The sequence below is a fragment of the Pelophylax lessonae genome (assembly GCF_965119305.1).
Source record: "Pelophylax lessonae genome assembly, chromosome: 6".
NCBI classification, from domain to species: Eukaryota; Metazoa; Chordata; class Amphibia; order Anura; family Ranidae; genus Pelophylax; species Pelophylax lessonae.
In genome coordinates, this window is record NC_138773.1 from 1,608,128 (window position 1) to 1,630,879 (window position 22,752).

Below are 22,752 nucleotides of genomic sequence, written 5' to 3' on the forward strand. Positions count from 1 at the left end.
TCCCCAGTGATGTCATTGACAAATTAAGGTCATGACCATATTTGGGCATTTAAGTCACCTGGAATCCTTGGTGCTGTTGTATAAATGATGGGAGTGCCGGTGATTCTGTTATTTAGTGGTTGTAGTGTGGTGCTGAGGAAACATACTCAGGAGGCAGGTCGCTGCCAATGATCTCCACCAAGCACGTTATTTAAAGCATTTGTAGAAACACCCCCCCCCCCCCACACACACACACAACCCCCAACTGTACAGTATGGTATTTACCAGCATTTAGCCTATGGCAGTGCCCAACTCCCCATGCCCCATACCTCCATTTTATCAACAGATTGTTAAATTAGCCTGTAGGCTTAAAAAAGGTTTCACTGCTAAGTTCATTGTTGGCAGATTTGCAGCTGGTTTCACTGAACTCCCCTTCCCTGTGAATCGAACGCGGCCTGGTTTACTCATCTCTACGCTCATTCACTGTAGGGTATGATCTGGGCTCAGAGTACTGGAATATCTGGATAAATACTGACTACACCCTAAAGGCTAGAGACCCAATCCGTTGCTTAGATCTCCTCCACAGAAACTCTGTTGGAAGTCCTGGAGCAGATTTAAACCTCTGGGTGAAAATTTGGTACTTACGATAGATGAAGGTGAAAGTCGGGCTCACAGCTTCCTCCACTGCCACACAGCTGGAAGGGAATCTACGAGGGGCAAAAAAGATGCCATGAGATTATGGGATATTTGGGTTTTTATACACCCAGTGGCCACTTTATTGGGTAAACCTATTCACTAACACACAATGCCAATGTGCATTCCAGGTCAAAAGGCTCAACCAATCAGAATGGAGAAGAAGTATGAGTTGAGTAAGCATTGAATAATTAATGGTGGCAGACTTGGTTGTAGCATCTCTGAACCTGCTGACCTCCTGGCATTTCACACAATGCCATCTCTGCAGATCTACTCTAGAGAAGATGTGACTGTCAGCTCTGTGGTAAACACACCTTGTTATTGGGAGAGGTGGAAGGAGAATGGCCGGACTGGAAGTCTATGGCTTCCCTGATAACTGCTCTTTACAGCTGTGCAGAGAGGCGTCTCTGGACAACAATACGAGGAACCTTGAAGACGATAAAACAAGAACAACACCCTGGGCTCCTCTCCAGGAAAATGAGGCCACAGGGGACACCAGATCATCAGCAATGGAGGACTGAAGATTGAAGAGTGTTGCTTTTCTGTTCAGTCTCGATTCATTGAGCGTCAGGAATTGAGTCATGACCCCTGAGTCCATGGATCCATCCTCTCTGGTGTCAGTGGTTCAGGCAGATGATGTGATAATAGTTTGCTATTGTTTTTTGTGTTGGCCCATTGTGAGGGCCAATCAGTGAGCCTAAGAGGCTCCAGACGTACCTGGGTGCTGTCTGTAAGACTGCTGGATGGAGAGAGAAGCCAATGAGAGACATGTGGGATCCGAGAGGCCGTAACAGACACCAACACCGGAGAGCTGTCTTCCAGAAAACAGTCCTGAGAGAGACAGAGACCTCAGTCACAACCCAGGACAAGAAATCCAATATGATGAGATTCTGTACAACACCCAGCCTATTGGAATGCCCCCATCAAGAACGACCAATCAGAGGGAGGGACAGAGATAGCATGAGGACATCTCTTACCAGAAGGGAAATGCTGTGATTCTGGCACACAGGCTCCTCCATTTGGAGAACGATGGTCTTATTCATCTCCTTCTGACTGTTTGTGAAGGACATTCGACTGACAGATCGCTCAGATTCCAGAAATACAGAGTACTGGAGGGAGACATTCAGGGGCTCTAAAAGAGAGGAGATAACGTGACCGGGGGCCTGGGGCTGAAGTCTCCGATAATGGGGCATATAAGAATGTTCAGGGATCCTGAGAGGGAGAATAATGGGGGATCTTAGAGAGAGGAAAGGAGAGTAATGGGGGGGGGGTCTTCATAAAAAGAAAAGGAGAGCAATGGGGGGGGGGGGGGGTCCTTAGAGAAAGGAAACAAGAGTATTCAGAAGGATCCTTAGAAGAAAGAAGAGTAATAAAGGGTCCTTAGGGAGAGGAGAGCAGTTGGGGGAAGGAGTTAATTAGAGAGAGGAAAGTTGAGTATTTGGTGGTGGGGGGGGGGGGTCCTTAGAGAGAGGAAAGGAGAGTAATGGGGGACGGAGACTCTTAGAGAGAGGAAAGGAGAGTAATGGGGGAAGGAGACTCTTAGAGAGAGGAAAGGAGAGTAATGGGGGACGGAGACTCTTAGAGAGAGGAAAGGAGAGTAATGGGGGACGGAGACTCTTAGAGAGAGGAAAGGAGAGTAATGGGGGACGGAGACTCTTAGAGAGAGGAAAGGAGACTAATGGGGAACAAAGACTCTTAGAGAGAGGAAAGGAGAGTAACGGGAGATGGGGACTCAGAGAGAAGAAAGGAGAGTAATGGGGCACAGAGGACTCTTAGAGAGAGGAAAGGAGACTAATGGGGGACAGAGACTCTTAGAGGAAAGGAGAGTAACGGGGAATGAAGACTCTTAGAGAGAGGAAAGGAGACTAATGGGGGACAGAGACTCTTAGAGGAAAGGAGAGTAACGGGGAATGAAGACTCTTAGAGAGAGGAAAGGAGACTAATGGGGGACAGAGACTCTTAGAGGAAAGGAGAGTAAGGGGGAATGAAGACTCTTAGAGAGAGGAAAGGAGAGTAATGGGGGGCAGAGACTCAGAGAGAGAAAAGGAGAGAGGAAAATAGGGTAATGGAGGACGGGGACTCTTAGAGAGAGGGAAGAAGAGTAATGGAAAAGAGAGTAATGATGAAGGGAATCCTTAGACAGAGGAAAGGAGAGTAATGGGGGACGGAGACTCTTAGAGAGAGGAAAGGAGAGTAATGGGGGACGGAGACTCTTAGAGAGAGGAAAGGAGACTAATGGGGAACAAAGACTCTTAGAGAGAGGAAAGGAGAGTAACGGGAGATGGGGACTCAGAGAGAAGAAAGGAGAGTAATGGGGCACAGAGGACTCTTAGAGAGAGGAAAGGAGACTAATGGGGGACAGAGACTCTTAGAGGAAAGGAGAGTAACGGGGAATGAAGACTCTTAGAGAGAGGAAAGGAGACTAATGGGGGACAGAGACTCTTAGAGGAAAGGAGAGTAACGGGGAATGAAGACTCTTAGAGAGAGGAAAGGAGACTAATGGGGGACAGAGACTCTTAGAGGAAAGGAGAGTAAGGGGGAATGAAGACTCTTAGAGAGAGGAAAGGAGAGTAATGGGGGGCAGAGACTCAGAGAGAGAAAAGGAGAGAGGAAAATAGGGTAATGGAGGACGGGGACTCTTAGAGAGAGGGAAGAAGAGTAATGGAAAAGAGAGTAATGATGAAGGGAATCCTTAGACAGAGGAAAGGAGAGTATTTTGGGAGGTCCTTGGATACAGGAAAGGAGATTAACTGGGGGGGGGTAAGGGGGGTCCTTGGAGAGTGAAAAGGAGAGTGTGGGGTCCATAGATAATGGGGGGTGAAAACTCTTAGAGAGAGAAAAGGGGAGTAATGGGAGAGGGGCTCCTAGAGAAATGTAGGGGGGGGGGGGTAATGAATGGGGGGAATCACTAAAGAGAGAAAATGAGTGTAATGGGGTCCTTATAGAGGGGGGAGAGAAGAGTAGCAGAGGGGGGTCCATAAAGAGAGGAAAGGAGAGTATTGGGGGGGATCCTTAGAGAGAACAAAGGAAAGTAATTGAGGGGTCCCTAGAGAGAAGAAAGAAGAGTATTGGGGGGATAGGGGCTTAGAGAGAGGAAAGAGGAGTAAAAAGGGGTTCTTAGACATAGGAGAGTGTGACGGGGATCCTTTGAGAGAGGTAAGGAGAGTAATGGTGGGGGCCCTTAGAGACAGCAAGGAGACTAATTGGGGGTTCCTTGAAGAGGGGAAAGTAGAGTATTTGGGGGATCCTTAGAGGGAGGAAAGGAGAGTAATAGTGGGCGGTCCTTGGAGAGAGGAAAGGAGAGTAATGGAGGGATGGGGGCTCTTGGAGAGAGGAAAGAAGAGTAATGGAGGAATGGGGGCTCTTGGAGAGAGGAAAGGAGAGTAATGGAGGGATGGAGGCTCTTGGAGAGAGGAAAGGAGAGTAATGGAGGGATGGGGGCTCTTGGAGAGAGGAAAGGAGAGTAATGGAGGGATGGAGGCTCTTGGAGAGAGGAAGGGAGAGTAATGGAGGGATGGAGGCTCTTGGAGAGAGGAAAGGAGAGTAATGGAGGGATGGAGGCTCTTGGAGAGAGGAAAGGAGAGTAATGGAGGGAGGGGGGCTCTTGGAGAGAGGAAAGGAGAGTAATGGAGGGATGGAGGCTCTTGGAGAGAGGAAAGTAGAGTAATGGAGGGATGGAGGCTCTTGGAGAGAGGAAAGGAGAGTAATGGAGGGATGGAGGCTCTTGGAGAGAGGAAAGGGGAGTAATGGAGGGAGGGGGGCTCTTGGAGAGAGGAAAGGAGAGTAATGAAGTGATGGGGGCTGTTGGAGAGAGGAAAGGAGAGTAATGGAGGGATGGGGGCTCTTGGAGAGAGTAAAGGAGAGTAATGGAGGGATGGGGGCTCTTGGAGAGAGGAAAGGAGAGTAATGGAGGGATGGAGGCTCTTGGAGAGAGGAAAGGAGAGTAATGGAGGGATGGAGGCTCTTGGAGAGAGGAAAGGAGAGTAATGGAGGGATGGGGGCTCTTGGAGAGAGCAAAAGGAGAGTAATGGAGGAATGGGGGCTCTTGGAGAGATGAAAGGATAGTAATGGAGGGAAGGGGGCTCTTGGAGAGAGGAATGGAGAGTAATGGGGGGGGGGGGTCATAGAAAGAGGAGAGGAGTATAATAGAATGGTCCTTCTAGAGAAAAGTATAGAAGAGATCTCTCAGTTGATAGGATGACTCATAGAATGACACAATATGGAGGACCTCTTCACCTTTATATTGGGTGGTGAGGATTTCGGGCTCCACACATATCTGCAGGATGACTTCAATCCCACAGCTGGCGCCCTCCAGGGTGGGGATGGGGATCTCCGGCGGGATGGAGGTCAGGGTGACACTGACATTGAGCAGAGGTTGTGACCTGGACAGGAGACACCAGAAGGGTCATTAACAATTCTGAATCCAACAAATCTAAAATAGAAAAGAGGAGAAGAAGAAGGACCTGAAAAGGGTGACACTGCCCGCCGCTCCCACCACAACGTCCATCAGTCCGTCCTGCGTCATGTCCATCACTCCATCAACTGACAGCCCGAAACCAGAAATCCCAGCCGGAGCCGTCAGACGCTGAGAAGAGGAGAAAACAGCTCAATGCCCATAGAAGGGGCCACTCAGCCCTCCCGAGACCCCTTCATACAACCTCTTCCATCTACTTACCTGGCTGTATTCAGAGTTCACCCCTCCGGACCCTCCTCCGAATATATACAGTGCTCCTCTCCCCTCCATCTCATATGGAGCTCCAACAGCCACATCGCTGAATCCATCCCCATCCAGATCACCCAGAGACGAGACCGCCGCTCCAAACTGAGAGTGAAGGTGACCCGACTCCCCATGGAGAAACCCCCCGAAATGGAGACGACCCTGAGAGTGCAGGAGAGAGATGACCCAGAATACATGAGAGAAGGGGAAAGGGCAGGAGAGAGGGAGGAAAGGAAGGAGAGGGAGGAAAGGAAGGGGAGGGAGGAAAGGAAGGGGAGGGAGGAAAGGAAGGAGAGGGAGGAGAGAGGGAGGAGAGAGAGGAAAGGAAGGTAAGGAGAGAGAAGAGGAGGGAGAGAGAGGAGAGAGAGAGAGGAGGGAGGAAAGGAAGGAGAGAGACAATGAAGGGAAGGGAAGAGAAGAGAGCGGAAATAAGGGAAGGAGAGAGAGAGAGGGAAGGGAAGGTGAGGGAGGATTAGAAAGAAGGAAGGAGGGAGAAGATAGAGGAAGGGAAGGGGAAGAGAAGAGAAGAGGAAGGGAAGAGAAGAGGAAGGGAAGGGAAGGGAAGGGAAGGGAAGAGGAAGAGGAAGGGAAGAGGAAGGGAAGAGGAAGGGAAGACAAGAGGAAGAGGAAGAGAAGAGGAAGGGAAGGGAAGAGGAAGAGGAAGAGAAAGAGAAAGAGGAAGGGAAGGGGAAGAGGAAGGGAAGGGGAAGAGGAAGGGAAGAGGAAGGGAAGGGGGGGAGGGAAGGGGAGGGAAGGGAAGGGAAGGGAAGAGGAAGGGAAGGGAAGAGGAAGGGAAGAGGAGAAAGAGGAAGAGGAAGAGGAAGGGGAAGAGGAAGGGAAGGGGGGGAGGGAAGGGGAGGGAAGGGAAGAGGAAGGAGGGAAGAGGAAGGGAAGGGAAGAGGAAGGGAAAGGAATGGAAGGGAAGAGGAAGGGAATGGAAGAGGAAGGGAAGGGAAGAGGAAGGGAAGGGAAAAGGAAGGGAAGGGGAAGGGAATGGAAGAGGAAGGGAAGGGAATGGAAGGGAAGAGGAAGGGAAGGGAAGAGGAAGGGAATGGAAGAGGAAGGGAAGGGAAGAGGAAGGGAAGGGAAGAGGAAGGGAAGGGGAAGGGAAGGGAATGAAGAGGAAGGGAAGGGAAGGGAATGGAAGGGAAGAGGAAGGGAAGAGGAAGGGAAGGGAATGGAAGAGGAAGGGAAGGGAATGGAAGGGTAGAGGAAGGGAAGGGAAGGGAAGGGAAGAGGAAGGGAAGGGAATGGAAGAGGAAGGGAAGGGAAGGGAAGGGAAGAGGAAGGGAATGGAAGAGGAAGGGAAGGGAATGGAAGGGAAGGGAATGGAAGAGGAAGGGAAGGGAAGAGGAAGGGAAGGGAATGTGTTAGCATACAAGGTTTGTATTTAATCAGCAACAAATACTATATGTCATTGTTGTGTGCCTATTACATTGTATGACCACTGGATGGCAGTGTTACATTTGTGAGTTCATGTTTTGTCTATGCCTCAAAGAGTAATAAAGAAGAGTTCCTGCTCAGAACAGGAAGCAGTGTTCAGTGAAACAACAGACTGTCTGCTCTGTGCATTGTTTTAGCCCCAAAAGGTTATATCTAACAGGTTATGGGCCCAGGACAAGTTACAGAAGGCCAGGATATAATACAGATTACCCCTGGATATAGCCAGATACAGTGAGCTAAAGCAAGTGAGTACAGGAGACAGCAACAGAAAGACAAACAGCAGAAATGGCTGCTGCCATCCCCTCAGCAAAGTTCTCCATTGCAAATCTGACAAATCAGAACTACCAATCTTGGAAATTCAAGATGAAAATGCTGCTTATAAGAGAAGGTACGTGGAAATGTATAAATGAATCAAGACCTGCACAGCCCACAGAGGAGTGGTTAGACAGAGATCAGAAAGCACAGAGCACAATCTCCCTGTGCATAGATGATGATCAAATCATACATATATGTAACTGTCAGACTGCTAAAGACATGTGGGAAGAGTTACAGAAAGCACATGAAAGAGTTAATCTCAGCAATAAACTGTATTTAATCAGAAAGCTCTATCAGACTAAGCTACAGAAAGACCAGGACATGCAGGACTATATAAGACAGACCTTAGAGATGGTGGAGAGACTGAGAGGGATTGGAGAAGAAATAAAAGATTTCCATGTTGCAGCACTGTTATTAAGTGGACTTCCTGAAAGTTATGAGACACTTGTCACAGCACTAGATGCACGTCCAGATGATGATCTGACACTGGAATATGTTAAAGGCAAGCTTGTGGATGAATACAAGCGCAAAACTGAAAGCATGAGTAATGTGAGTGTGTGTTCAGAGACAGCTTTAAAGACAAAAATCAAAAATAAACACAGTAACGTGCAGCTAGAAAAGCGGGAATGCTTTGTGTGCAAGAAACCAGGACACCTAAAAGCAGATTGTAGAATCTGGAAAGCTAGAATGCAAAAACAAATTGCATTACAACAAGCTAAGAATGTCATAGAAACAAAGGAGTATGCATTCGGATCCAAAAATGGTGTCACCTCTGTGCAAGCATGGTGTGTGGACTCAGGTGCTACAAGTCACATGACAAATGACCGAAGTTTCTTCACTCAGCTTGATGAAAGCAAAACAGAAGGGATAACTACAGCTAATGGACAATTTATGAAATCAGTGGGAATAGGAGATGGCTTTCTATACTGTCCTATCTCTCCAGATATCACTAAAAAGATCCATATGAGGAATGTTCTGTATGTGCCAGATCTTGAAAGCAACCTTTTGTCAGTAAAGAAACTCACTAACCAAGGCAATGTAGTCACATTTCAGGGTGACAGTTGTATCATAACAAAAGGGGATTGCTTGCTTGCAAAGGCTAAAATCATAGATGAACTGTATCAGCTGAACTGCAGTGAAATGGTTAAAATAGCCAAAGAGGATAAACATTCAAACTGCATCCACACTTGGCACAGACGATTGGGGCACAGAAATTCTGATACAATAAAGAAAATAGTTGAGAATAACTATGCAAGTGGTATTAAGATTAATCCATGTGATCACATAATGATTTGTACCAGCTGTATTAAAGGAAAAATGGCAAGGACACCTTTTCCCAAGCAGACCAACAGCAAATTCCAAAAACCTCTGGACTTAATACATTCAGATCTTTGTGGTCCAATGAAAACTATGACTCCAGGAAAGAAAAAATACTTCCTGACCTTCATTGATGATTACTCCAGGTATACCACAGTATTTCTACTTCACAATAAAGATGAAGTGCCAGAGAAATTAGAAGAGTATCTCGCTCAAGTAAATAATATTTTTGGCAGAATGCCCAGAGTACTACGAACAGATAATGGCTCAGAATATACAAGTGGTAAAACACAAGCCATTCTCAGGAAGCATGGAATTATGTTCCAGACAACAGTTCCATATAACCCAGAGCAAAATGGAGTTGCAGAGAGAATGAACCGCACAGTGTGAAAGTGGGAGGAGCATGCTATTTGATGCTGATATGCCAACTACATACTGGGGAGAAGCTATCACAACTGCATGTTATCTTCAAAATCGTTTGCCGGGAAAAGCAACAACAAAAACTCCATATGAACTGTGGAACAAAAGGAAACCAGATTTAAGACACATCAGAATTTTTGGAAGTAAAGCCTATGTACACATTCCAAAAGAAAAACTTACAAAATGGGATGCATGTGCAAAAGAAGGTGTACTTGTGGGGTACAGTGAATCTCAAAAAGGATACAGGATTTTACATCAAGACACGAACAAAGTAACAGTCAGCAGAAGTGTGATTATTGATGAAAGTTCTGTGTGCTCAAAGTTTGAACAACAGACTCAAACTTTTCAAACTGAGAAAGAATCAACATCAGTCACTCAAGAAAATAAGGAAAGTGATACAGAAATAGAAATTACTGCAGAAGAATCAAAACCTGAAACTGAACCAGAAAAACCTTCAGTCAGAAAATCAACCAGAATCAATAAAGGTGTTCCAGCTGAACGTTTATCTTACATAGCTCGCAGAGCTGTTCAAACTGAACCAGGTTCATGGAAAGAGATGCAGAAACTGCCAATGCATGAGAAACAAGTATGGTATAAAGCCGCTGATGAAGAAATTACATCACTCAAAGATCTCCAGACATGGACACTTTCAGAGCTACCTCAAGGTAAACATGCCATAGGATGCAAATGGGTTTTTAAAACCAAATGTAACTCTGAAGGGAAAGTCTGTCGGTACAAGGCAAGGCTGGTTGCTAAAGGTTACTCACAGAAGTTCGGTGAGGACTATGATGCTACTTTTGCTCCAGTTGCTAAACAAAGTACTTTCAGAACACTAATGACAGTGGCTGCCATGCGTACAATGATTGTGAAACATCACGATATTAAGACAGCTTTTCTTAATGGTGATATTGAAGAAGAAATTTACATGTCACAGCCAGAAGGATATTTAAAAAAGGGACAAGAGCATCTTGTCTGCAAGTTGAATAAATCTCTTTATGGCCTTAAACAATCAGCTCGAGCATGGAACCTGAAGATTAATCAAGTTCTACTAAATGAAGCATTTACAAGAAGCAAAGCTGATCCGTGCCTATATGCTAAACAAGTAGACACTGAGTGGATGTATCTGCTAATTTATGTAGATGACCTGATCATTGCTCACAAAAACGACAATGAAATTGCAAAGTTAACAGGAGTACTCAACAAGCACTTTGAAACTAAAGACCTAGGTGAAGTGACATATTATCTTGGAATTGACATCCAGCGTGAGAAAGATGGAAGTTTCCTGTTGAATCAGAGTGCAAAAATTGAATCTATTCTTCAGCAATTCAACATGACAGAGGCGAAAGGAGCAAGCACACCTATGGATACAGTCTATCCAAAGTTAGAAGGAGAAGATGATCTTCTCACATCCAATGAACAATACAGACAAGCAGTGGGGGCACTTCTCTACATTGCAACCACTACACGTCCAGACATTGCAGCCAGCATGTCTCTTCTTTGCAGGCGAGTTGATAAACCACGTCAAAGAGACTGGAATGCGATCAAAAGAGTTATGAGATATCTGAAACAGACAAAAGACTTAAATTTGAAACTATCAGGAAGTGGTGGTTTAAACCTCGTGGGATATGTGGACTCCGATTGGGCAGGTGATCACAGCACACGCAAATCCACAAGTGGTTACTTATTAAAATTGGGAGACAGTCCTATATCATGGTCCAGCAAGAAACAGATGTCAGTGGCATTGTCCTCTACAGAAGCTGAATACATATCTGCAGCTTATGCCAGTCAAGAAGTTGTGTGGTTACAGCAATTACTCAAGGATCTTGGAGAAGCAACATCAGAACCTACCGTCTTATTTGAGGACAATCAGGCTTGCATTAAGCTTGCAACAAGTGAGAAAATTAATGGAAGAACCAAGCACATCGATGTCAGACATCATTACATTCATGACTTAGTTGATCAGAAAGTGATTGTACTTGTGTATTGTGAGTCGGAAAAAATGATTGCTGATGCTTTGACAAAGCCACTAGCTAGAACCAGATTTGTGGATCTTAGATCAGAAATGGGATTGACATAGATAGTAGTTGTTGAGTGGGGGTGTTAGCATACAAGGTTTGTATTATATCAGCAACAAATACTATATGTCATTGTTGTGTGCCTATTACATTGTATGACCACTGGATGGCAGTGTTACATTTGTGAGTTCATGTTTTGTCTATGCCTAAAAGAGTAATAAAGAAGAGTTCCTGCTCAGAACAGGAAGCAGTGTTCAGTGAAACAACAGACTGTCTGCCTGTGCATTGTTTTAGCCCCAAAAGGTTATATCTAACAGAATGGAAGAGGAAGGGAAGGGAAGAGTAAGGGAAGGGGAAGAGGAAGGGAAGGGGAAGGGAAGAGGAAGGGAAGGAAAGGGAAGAGGAAGGGAAAGAAAATATGGTCTCACCTGAATATAGTGATATACAGACACCTGTCCAGACCTTCGAATATCATAGAAATGAGGAGCCGCAATCAGCACCACATCTGAGCGACCGTCCTGGTCAATGTCACAGACCTCCATCTCTGCGCCAAAGTATGAGCCGACCTGACACAGCACAGAGAAGATACAAATCCAATGACTCCATCTATATATTTATATAGTCTGTATCCTCTGTGCAGTCTCTGTACCCTCTGGGCAGTCTCTGTACTCTCTGTGCAGTCTCTGTACCCTCTGGGCAGTCTCTGTACCCTCTGGGCAGTCTCTGTACCCTCTGTGTAGTCTCTCCCTGTCTATAGTACAATAGGAGGACCTCTTGCATGGAGAAGTCTCTGTACCCTCTGTTCAGTCTCTGTACTCTCTGTGCAGTCTCTGTACCCTCTGGGCAGTCTCTGTACCCTCTGGGCAGTCTCTGTACTCTCTGTGTAGTCTCTCCCTGTCTATAGTACAATAGGAGGACCTCTTGCATGGAGAAGTCTCTGTACCCCCTGTTCAGTCTCTGTACCCTCTGGGCAGTCTCTGTACCCTCTGGGCAGTCTCTGTACCCTCTGTGCAGTCTCTGTACCCTCTGTGCAGTCTCTGTACCCTCTGTGTAGTCTCTGTACTCTCTGGGCAGTCTCTGTACCCTCTGTTCAGGCTCTGTACTCTCTGTGCAGTCTCTGTACCCTCTGGGCAGTCTCTGTACCCTCTGGGCAGTCTCTGTACTCTCTGGGCAGTCTCTGTACCCTCTGGGCAGTCTCTGTACTCTCTGGGCAGTCTCTGTACCCTCTGTGCAGTCTCTGTACCCTCTGGGCAGTCTCTGTACCCCCTGTTCAGTCTCTGTACCCTCCGGGCAGTCTTTGTACCCTCTGGGCAGTCTCTGTACTCTCTGTGCAGTCTCTGTACCCTCTGTGCAGTCTCTGTACCCTCTGTGTAGTCTCTGTACTCTCTGGGCAGTCTCTGTACCCTCTGTTCAGGCTCTGTACTCTCTGTGCAGTCTCTGTACCCTCTGGGCAGTCTCTGTACCCTCTGGGCAGTCTCTGTACTCTCTGGGCAGTCTCTGTATCCTCTGGGCAGTCTCTGTACCCTCTGGGCAGTCTCTGTACCCTCTGTGTAGTCTCTCCCTGTCTATAGTACAATAGGAGGACCTCTTGCATGGAGAAGTCTCTGTACCCTCTGTTCAGTCTCTGTACTCTCTGGGCAGTCTCTGTACTCTCTGGGCAGTCTCTGTACCCTCTGGGCAGTCTCTGTACTCTCTGGGCAGTCTCTGTATCCTCTGGGCAGTCTCTGTACCCTCTGTGTAGTCTCTGTACCCTCTGTGTAGTCTCTGTACCCTCTGGGCAGTCTCTCCCTGTCTATAGTGCAATAGGAGGGTCTCTTGTATGGAGAAGTCTCTGTACTCTCTGTGTAGTCTCTGTACTTTCTATGTGGTCTCTCCCTGTCTATAGTATAATAGGAGGGTCTCTTATGGAGCAGTCTATGGACTCTCTGTGTGGTCTCTCCCTGTCTATAGTATAATAGGAGGGTCTCTTATGGAGCAGTCTATGGACTCTCTGTGTGGTCTCTCCCTGTCTATAGTATAATAGGAGGGTCTCTTATGGAGCAGTCTATGGACTCTCTGTCAGTCTCTCCCTGTCTATAGTATAATAGGAGGGTCTCTTATGGAGCAGTCTATGGACTCTCTGTCAGTCTCTCCCTGTCTATAGTATAATAGGAGGGTCTCTTATGGAGCAGTCTATGGACTCTCTGTGTGGTCTCTCCCTGTCTATATTATAATAGGAGGGTCTCTTATGGAGCCGTCTATGGACTCTCTGTCAGTCTCTTGTGTTGCAGATTACTTCATTCCCCACCTGCTCTCCTGAGATTTTCTGGATCGTCTCTGTGCCATCCGGTGTCTCTCGGTAGACAGTCACAATCCCGACATACTGATGTCTCGGGGCTCCGGCCACATAGAAGGTCCCCTCTGGGAACTGCAGAACTTCTACAGAGTATCCTGCAGATTGTCAGAGAATATTAGAGAACACGGCTGGAAGTCACAAGTCTCACAAGTGTTTTGTGTGATCTGGTAGAGGAGAATACAGCTGAATATCTGGAGGATCTCCAATGCTATCCTTCTGCCAGCAGCCTCCTGTTCACAAAATTGTGTGATTGGAAAGACAATAGGCTGACCCCAGACCAGTGACCCCGACCAGACCTGTGACCCCGACCAGACCAGTGACCTGTGACCCTGACCAGACCAGTGACCTGTGACCCCCCGATCAGACCAGTGACCTGTGACCCCGACCAGACCAGTGACCTGTGACCCCCCGATCAGACCAGTGACCTGTGACCCCGACCAGACCAGTGACCTGTGCCCCCGACCAGACCAGTGACCCTGACCAGACCAGTGACCTGTGACCCTGACCAGACCAGTGACCTGTGACCCCGACCAGACCAGTGACCTGTGACCCCGACCAGACCAGTGACCTGTGACCCCGACCAGACCAGTGACCTGTGACCCCGACCAGACCAGTGACCTGTGACCCCGACCAGACCAGTGACCTGTGACCCCGACCAGACCAGTGATCTGTGACCCCGACCAGACCAGTGACCTGTGACCCCGACCAGACCAGTGACCCCGACCAGACCAGTGACCCCGACCAGACCAGTGACCTGTGACCCCGACCAGACCAGTGACCTGTGACCCCGACCAGACCAGTGACCTGTGACCCTGACCAGACCAGTGATCTGTGACCCCGACCAGACCAGTGACCTGTGACCCCGACCAGACCAGTGACCCTGACCAGACCAGTGACCTGTGACCCTGACCAGACCAGTGACCCCGACCAGACCAGTGACCTGTGACACCGACCAGACCAGTGACCTGTGACCCCGACCAGACCAGTGACCTGTGACCCCGACCAGACCAGTGACCTGTGACCCCGACCTGCCCAGTGGCCTGTGACCCCGACCTGCCCAGTGGCCTGTGACCCCGACCAGACCAGTGACCTGTGACCCTGACCAGACCAGTGACCCGTGACCCCGACCAGACCAGTGACCTGTGACCCCGACCAGACCAGTGACCTGTGACCCCACACCTATGCAGAGTTTTCTCTGTCACTCCCTTAATCACATAGATGAAATCCATTACACATCTGATATCACTCACCCAGATATCCGTATTTGTCATCCTCCTGGAGAGATATGTTAATCAGCTTCTCTGGCTCAGAGATATCGAGCATTCCACCTGCCCAATCAAAGATACCGGGGTCTCCCAGGATCTGCCGCTCCTGCAATGGAAAGAATTTACTACTATACACCATCAGACCTGTAACAACCATAATCTGTAATAGCTAAGAGGATAGTCAGATACACAGTGACTTAAGCCTCGTACACACGCGTCGAAAATTGGCCGTGAATTTTCGTCCAACGTCCGATCTGCCGATTTTCGGCTTGTTAGTATGATGATTCCGACAACCGACAACTTTTCGGCCGAAAAAATCCTGGTGTGCAGGCTATAACATTTTTGTTGGCCGTCAACACAACGGCCGATTTTTGTGCAGTCAGTACAGATTTCCACAGGGAAAAATCTTATGAGCAAGACTGGGCATGCTCAGAGAAGAAAAAACACAAAGAAAGCAATCCAACACATGACATCACTTCTATCACATGACATCACTTCTATCACATGACATCACTTCTATCACATGACATCACTTCTATCACATGACATCACTCCTATCACATGACATCACTCCTATCACATGACATCACTCCTATCACATGACATCACTCCTATCACATGACATCACTCCTATCACATGACATCACTTCTATCACATGACATCACTCCTATCACATGACATCACTTCTATCACATGACATCACTCCTATCACATGACATCACTCCTATCACATGACATCACTTCTATCACATGACATCACTCCTACCACATGACATCACTTCTATCACATGACATCACTCCTATCACATGACATCACTTCTATCACATGACATCACTCCTATCACATGACATCACTTCTATCACATGACATCACTTCTATCACATGACATCACTTCTATCACATGACATCACTCCTATCACATGACATCACTCCTATCACATGACATCACTTCTATCACATGACATCACTTCTATCACATGACATCACTCCTATCACATGACATCACTTCTATCACATGACATCACTCCTATCACATGACATCACTTCTATCACATGACATCACTCCTATCACATGACATCACTTCTATCACATGACATCACTCCTATCACATGACATCACTTCTATCACATGACATCACTTCTATCACATGACATCACTTCTATCACATGACATCACTTCTATCACATGACATCACTTCTATCACATGACATCACTCCTATCACATGACATCACTCCTATCACATGACATCACTTCTGAAGTAGAATTTTGTCATGCGGGAAAATTTGTGTGCAGTCTAGGTACATTCCAACCAACAGACACCACTCTGGACAAAAGACAGACGACCGGTCGGCGGAAATTCGTTGCGTGTGTACGAGGTTTAAGAGGACGTAATCCAACCAGACAAGATCTCTAATGATTGGGATACAATCCAACCAGAGTGAGAATATCTGTCAGATTTACCATGTGTACAGAGACTGCAAAAAATAATTTCCTCCCTTCAAATTGGCCACCTGATACCGGCCCACATACAGTAATGGAAACCCAACCAGCATTTGGTTGAGTCCTGGAAAGAGTCCAGAGAAGGGCAACAAAAATAATTAGGGGAATGGAGGACATCAGCTATGAGGAAAGACTACAAGCACTGAACTTATTCTCTCTGGAGAAGAGACGATTGAGGGGGGATATGATCAGTGCCGTATTTTGGCCTAGGCCAACAAGGCCCAGGCCTAGGGCAGCACTTTGCAGGGGGGGCAGCAAAAAAGCCCCCCCCCTCCACCTGAGACTATTGGAGCCGCCTCTCTCACCCCCCTCTCTCTCTCTCTCTCTCTCTCTCTCTCACCCCCTCTCTCACCCCCCTCTCTCTCTCTCTCTCTCTCACCCCCTCAATCACCCCCCTCTCTCTCTCTCTCTCTCACTCACCCCCCTCTCTCTCTCTCTCTCTCTCACTCACCCCCTCTATCACACCCCCTCTCTCTCACCCCCCTCCTCTTTCTCTCACTCACCCCCTCTCTCTCTCACTATCTCTCTCTCACCCACCCTCTCTCTCTCTCACCCCCTCTCTCTTTCTCTGTCACCCCCCTCTCTCTTTCTCATCCCCCTCTCTCTCTCAACCCCTCCTCTCTCACCCATTTCTCTCTCATCCCCTCTATCACACCCCCCTCTCTCTCTCACCCCCTCCTCTCTCTCTCACTCACCCCCCCTCTCTCTCTCACTCACCCCCTCTCTCTCTCACCCCCCTCTCTCTCTCACTCACCCCCTCTCTCTCACTCACCCCCTCTCATCCCCCCTCTCTCTCTCTCTCTCTCTCACGTACCCTCTCTCTCTCTCTCTCACCCCCTCTCTCTCACGCAATCTCTCTTTCTCTCTCACCCCCTCTCTCTCTTTCTCATTCCCCTTTCTCTCTCTCAACCCCTCTCTCTCTCACTCACCCCCTCTATCACACCCCCCTCTCTCTCTCACCCCCTCCTCTCTCTCTCACTTACTCACCCCCCTCCCTCTCTCTCTCACCCACCCTCTCTCTCTCTCACCCACCCCCCTCTCTCTCACCCCCCCTCTCTCTCACCCACCCCCCTCTCTCTCTCTCTCACCCCCCCTCTTTCACCCCCTCTCTCTCTCTCATCCACCCCCCCTCTCTCTCACCCCCTCTCTCTCACGCAATCTCTCTTTCTCTCTCACCCCCCCCTCTCTCTCACCCCCCTCTCTCTCTCACTCACCCCCCCTCTCTCTCACCCCCCTCTCTCTCTCACTCACCCCCCCCTCTCTCTCTCTCACCCACCCCCCCTCTCTCTCTCTCTCTCACCCCCTCTCTCTCACGCAATCTCTCTTTCTCTCTCATCCCCACTCTCCCACTCACCCACCCCCTCTCTCTCTCTCTCTCTCACCCTCTCTTTCTCTCACGCAATCTCTCTTTCTCTCTCACCCCCCCCCCTCTCTCTCTCTCTCTTGCCTAGGGCAGCACAAAACCAAAATACACCACTGGATATGATATCAATTTACAAATATTGTACTGGCACTCACTAAAACTAGAGGAAAGGCGGTTTAACCTTAAAATACGCAGGGGGTTCTTCACTGTCAGAGCGGTAAGGATGTGGAATTCTCTTCCACAAGCAGTCGTATCAGCAGGGAGCATCGATAGTTTCACCTTAAAGACCACAACATACAGGGGGTATACAATGTACAACATACAGGGGGTATACAATGTACAACATACAGGGGTATAAAATGTAAAACATACAGGGGGTATACAATGTACAACATACAGGGGTATACAATGTACAACATACAGGGGTATACAATGTACAACATACAGGGGGTATACAATGTACAACATACAGGGGTGTACAATGTACAACATACAGGGGGTATACAATGTACAACATATAGGGGTATACAATGTACAACATACAGGGGGTATACAATGTACAACATACAGGGGGTATACAATGTACAACATACAGGGGTATACAATGTACAACATACAGGGGTATACAATGTACAACATACAGAGGTATACAATGTACAACATACAGGGGTATACAATGTACAACATACAGAGGTATACAATGTACAACATACAGGGGTATACAATGTACAACATACAGGGGGTATACAATGTACAACATACAGGGGTATACAATGTACAACATACAGGGGTATACAATGTACAACATACAGGGGGTATACAATGTACAACATACAGGGGGTATACAATGTACAACATACAGAGGTATACAATGTACAACATACAGGGGTATACAATGTACAACATACAGGGGTATACAATGTACAACATACAGGGGTATACAATGTACAACATACAGGGGGTATACAATGTACAACATACAGGGGTATACAATGTACAACATACAGGGGTATACAATGTACAACATACAGGGGGTACACAATGTACAACATACAGAGGTATACAATGTACAACATACAGGGGGGGTATACAATGTACAACATACAGGGGGGTATACAATGTACAACATACAGGGGTATACAATGTACAACATACAGGGGTATACAATGTACAACATACAGGGGGTATACAATGTACAACATACAGGGGTATACAATGTACAACATACAGGGGTATACAATGTACAACATACGGGGGCATACAATGTACAACATACAGGGGTATACAATGTACAACATACAGGGGTATACAATGTACAACATACAGGGGTATACAATGTACAACATACAGGGGGTATACAATGTACAACATACAGGGGTATACAATGTACAACATACAGGGGTATACAATGTACAACATACAGGGGGTACACAATGTACAACATACAGGGGTATACAATGTACAACATACAGGGGGGTATACAATGTACAACATACAGGGGTGGTATACAATGTACAACATACAGGGGTATACAATGTACAACATACAGGGGGTATACAATGTACAACATACAGGGGTATACAATGTACAACATACAGGGGTATACAATGTACAACATACAGGGGTATACAATGTACAACATACAGGGGGTATACAATGTACAACATACAGGGGTATACAATGTACAACATACAGGGGTATGCAATGTACAACATACAGGGGTATACAATGTACAACATACAGGGGGTACACAATATACAACATACAGGGGTATACAATGTACAACATACAGGGGGGGTATACAATGTACAACATACAGGGGTATACAATGTGCAACATACAGGGGTATACAATGTACAACATACAGGGGGTATACAATGTACAACATACAGGGGTATACAATGTACAACATACAGGGGTATACAATGTACAACATACAGGGGGTATACAATGTACAACATACAGGGGTATACAATGTACAACATACAGGGGTATACAATGTACAATATACAGGGGTATACAATGTACAACATACAGGGGTATACAATGTACAACATACAGGGGTATACAATGTACAATATACAGGGGTATACAATGTACAACATACAGGGGTATACAATATACAACATACAGGGGGTATACAATGTACAACATACAGGGGTATACAATATACAACATACAGGGGGTATACAATATACAACATACAGGGGGTATACAATGTACAACATACATGGGTATACAATGTACAACATACAGGGGTATACAATGTACAACATACAGGGGTATACAATGTACAACATACAGGGGGTATACAATGTACAACATACAGGGGTATACAATGTACAACATACAGGGGTATACAATGTACAACATACGGGGGCATACAATGTACAACATACAGGGGTATACAATGTACAACATACAGGGGTATACAATGTACAACATACAGGGGTATACAATGTACAACATACAGGGGGTATACAATGTACAACATACAGGGGTATACAATGTACAACATACAGGGGTATACAATGTACAACATACAGGGGGTACACAATGTACAACATACAGGGATATACAATGTACAACATACAGGGGGGTATACAATGTACAACATACAGGGGTGGTATACAATGTACAACATACAGGGGTATACAATGTACAACATACAGGGGGTATACAATGTACAACATACAGGGGTATACAATGTACAACATACAGGGGTATACAATGTACAACATACAGGGGTATACAATGTACAACATACAGGGGGTATACAATGTACAACATACAGGGGTATACAATGTACAACATACAGGGGTATACAATGTACAACATACAGGGGTATACAATGTACAACATACAGGGGGTACACAATGTACAACATACAGGGGTATACAATGTACAACATACAGGGGGGGTATACAATGTACAACATACAGGGGTATACAATGTGCAACATACAGGGGTATACAATGTACAACATACAGGGGGTATACAATGTACAACATACAGGGGTATACAATGTACAACATACAGGGGTATACAATGTACAACATACAGGGGGTATACAATGTACAACATACAGGGGTATACAATGTACAACATACAGGGGTATACAATGTACAATATACAGGGGTATACAATGTACAACATACAGGGGTATACAATGTACAACATACAGGGGTATACAATGTACAATATACAGGGGTATACAATGTACAACATACAGGGGTATACAATGTACAACATACAGGGGTATACAATGTACAACATACAGGGGTATACAATGTACAACATACAGGGGTATACAATGTACAACATACAGGGGGTATACAATGTACAACATACAGGGGGTATACAATGTACAACATACAGGGGTATACAATGTACAACATACAGGGGTATACAATGTACAACATACAGGGGGTATACAATGTACAACATACAGGGGTATACAATGTACAACATACAGGGGTATACAATGTACAACATACAGGGGGTATACAATGTACAACATACAGGGGGTATACAATGTACAACATACAGGGGTATACAATGTACAACATACAGGGGTATACAATGTACAACATACAGGGGGTACACAATGTACAACATACAGGGGTATACAATGTACAACATACAGGGGGGGTATACAATGTACAACATACAGGGGTATACAATGTGCAACATACAGGGGTATACAATGTACAACATACAGGGGGTATACAATGTACAACATACAGGGGTATACAATGTACAACATACAGGGGTATACAATGTACAACATACAGGGGGTATACAATGTACAACATACAGGGGTATACAATGTACAACATACAGGGGTATACAATGTACAATATACAGGGGTATACAATGTACAACATACAGGGGTATACAATGTACAACATACAGGGGTATACAATGTACAACATACAGGGGTATACAATGTACAATATACAGGGGTATACAATGTACAACATACAGGGGTATACAATGTACAACATACAGGGGTATACAATGTACAACATACAGGGGTATACAATGTACAACATACAGGGGTATACAATGTACAACATACAGGGGGTATACAATGTACAACATACAGGGGGTATACAATGTACAACATACAGGGGTATACAATGTACAACATACAGGGGTATACAATGTACAACATACAGGGGGTATACAATGTACAACATACAGGGGTATACAATGTACAACATACAGGGGTATACAATGTACAACATACAGGGGGTATACAATGTACAACATACAGGGGGTATACAATGTACAACATACAGGGGTATACAATGTACAACATACAGGGGGTATACAATGTACAACATACATGGGTATACAATGTACAACATACAGGGGTATACAATGTACAACATACAGGGGGTATACAATGTACAACATACAGGGGTATACAATGTACAACATACAGGGGTATACAATGTACAACATACAGGGGTATACAATGTACGGTTAACATCAAACACACACATCATAGGTTGAACTGGATGGACTGATGTCTTTTTTCAACCTCACTAACTATGTAATTATGTATTTCTTTCAAACCCACCTGTGTCAGTGCCATGCTGAGACCTGCAGATGAAAGTTCTCGGTAGAAACTGGTTCCTTGAGCTGATACTGGGGAAATAAAAGAGGTTATCAGTCATCTACCCATAGAACATGGAGTCATACATCGTAATTCTTCACAGCTTCCATCTGCCCATTGCTACTCAAACAGTTCACTAAAAATCATGGATTCCCAACTCATTGAACCCATAACTCAGGGCTTGTTCTAGAGTATGGCTTTTAGGGCAATAGGGTGCAGTTCACTTAGTGTGCATCGCCATCATACACCCCCTCCTCCAGGCTATCCCCAAATTCTGTACCACAGACCGGACCTCATCAATTACATCTCCCAATCCCCCACCACAGACCGGACCTCATCAATTACATCTCCCAATCCCCCACCACAGACCGGGCCTCACCATCACGCCACCCCATTCCCCACCACAAACCAGGCCTCACCATCACGCCACCCCATTCCCCACCACAAACCAGGCCTCACCATCACACCACCCCATTCCCCACCACAGACCAGGCCTCACCATCACACCACCCCATTCCCCACCACAGACCAGGCCTCACCATCGCACCATCCCATTCCTCCACCACAGACCAGGCCTCATCATCACGCCACCCCATTCCCCACCACAGACCAGGCCTCACCATCACGCCACCCCATTCCCCACCACAGACCAGGCCTCACCATCACGCCACCCCATTCCCCACCACAGACCAGGCCTCACCATCACGCCACCCCATTCCCCACCACAAACCAGGCCTCACCATCACACCACCCCATTCCCCA

At 46.4% G+C, this 22,752-nt stretch overlaps 1 protein-coding gene and 1 pseudogene across 2 annotated transcripts in view; one reads left to right on the forward strand and one right to left on the reverse strand.

Moving 5' to 3' along the window:
- The window catches only part of ITGAL (integrin subunit alpha L), a gene marked incomplete at both ends in the record, with an annotated part of 99,806 nt that overhangs the window by 37,048 nt on the left and 40,006 nt on the right, over positions 1 to 22,752 (reverse strand). Inside the window, 10 exons of the mRNA XM_082260526.1 lie at positions 624 to 686; positions 1,390 to 1,503; positions 1,650 to 1,804; positions 4,909 to 5,054; positions 5,136 to 5,257; positions 5,348 to 5,551; positions 11,328 to 11,465; positions 13,187 to 13,329; positions 14,485 to 14,605; positions 21,955 to 22,022. Coding sequence (XP_082116652.1) covers positions 624 to 686; positions 1,390 to 1,503; positions 1,650 to 1,804; positions 4,909 to 5,054; positions 5,136 to 5,257; positions 5,348 to 5,551; positions 11,328 to 11,465; positions 13,187 to 13,329; positions 14,485 to 14,605; positions 21,955 to 22,022 — 1,274 coding nt within the window. The remainder of the gene's footprint in view (positions 1 to 623; positions 687 to 1,389; positions 1,504 to 1,649; positions 1,805 to 4,908; positions 5,055 to 5,135; positions 5,258 to 5,347; positions 5,552 to 11,327; positions 11,466 to 13,186; positions 13,330 to 14,484; positions 14,606 to 21,954; positions 22,023 to 22,752) is intronic.
- On the forward strand, positions 10,215 to 10,839 carry LOC309559143 (annotated as a pseudogene). The gene has a single exon. The product of its transcript is annotated as an uncharacterized misc_RNA (transcript).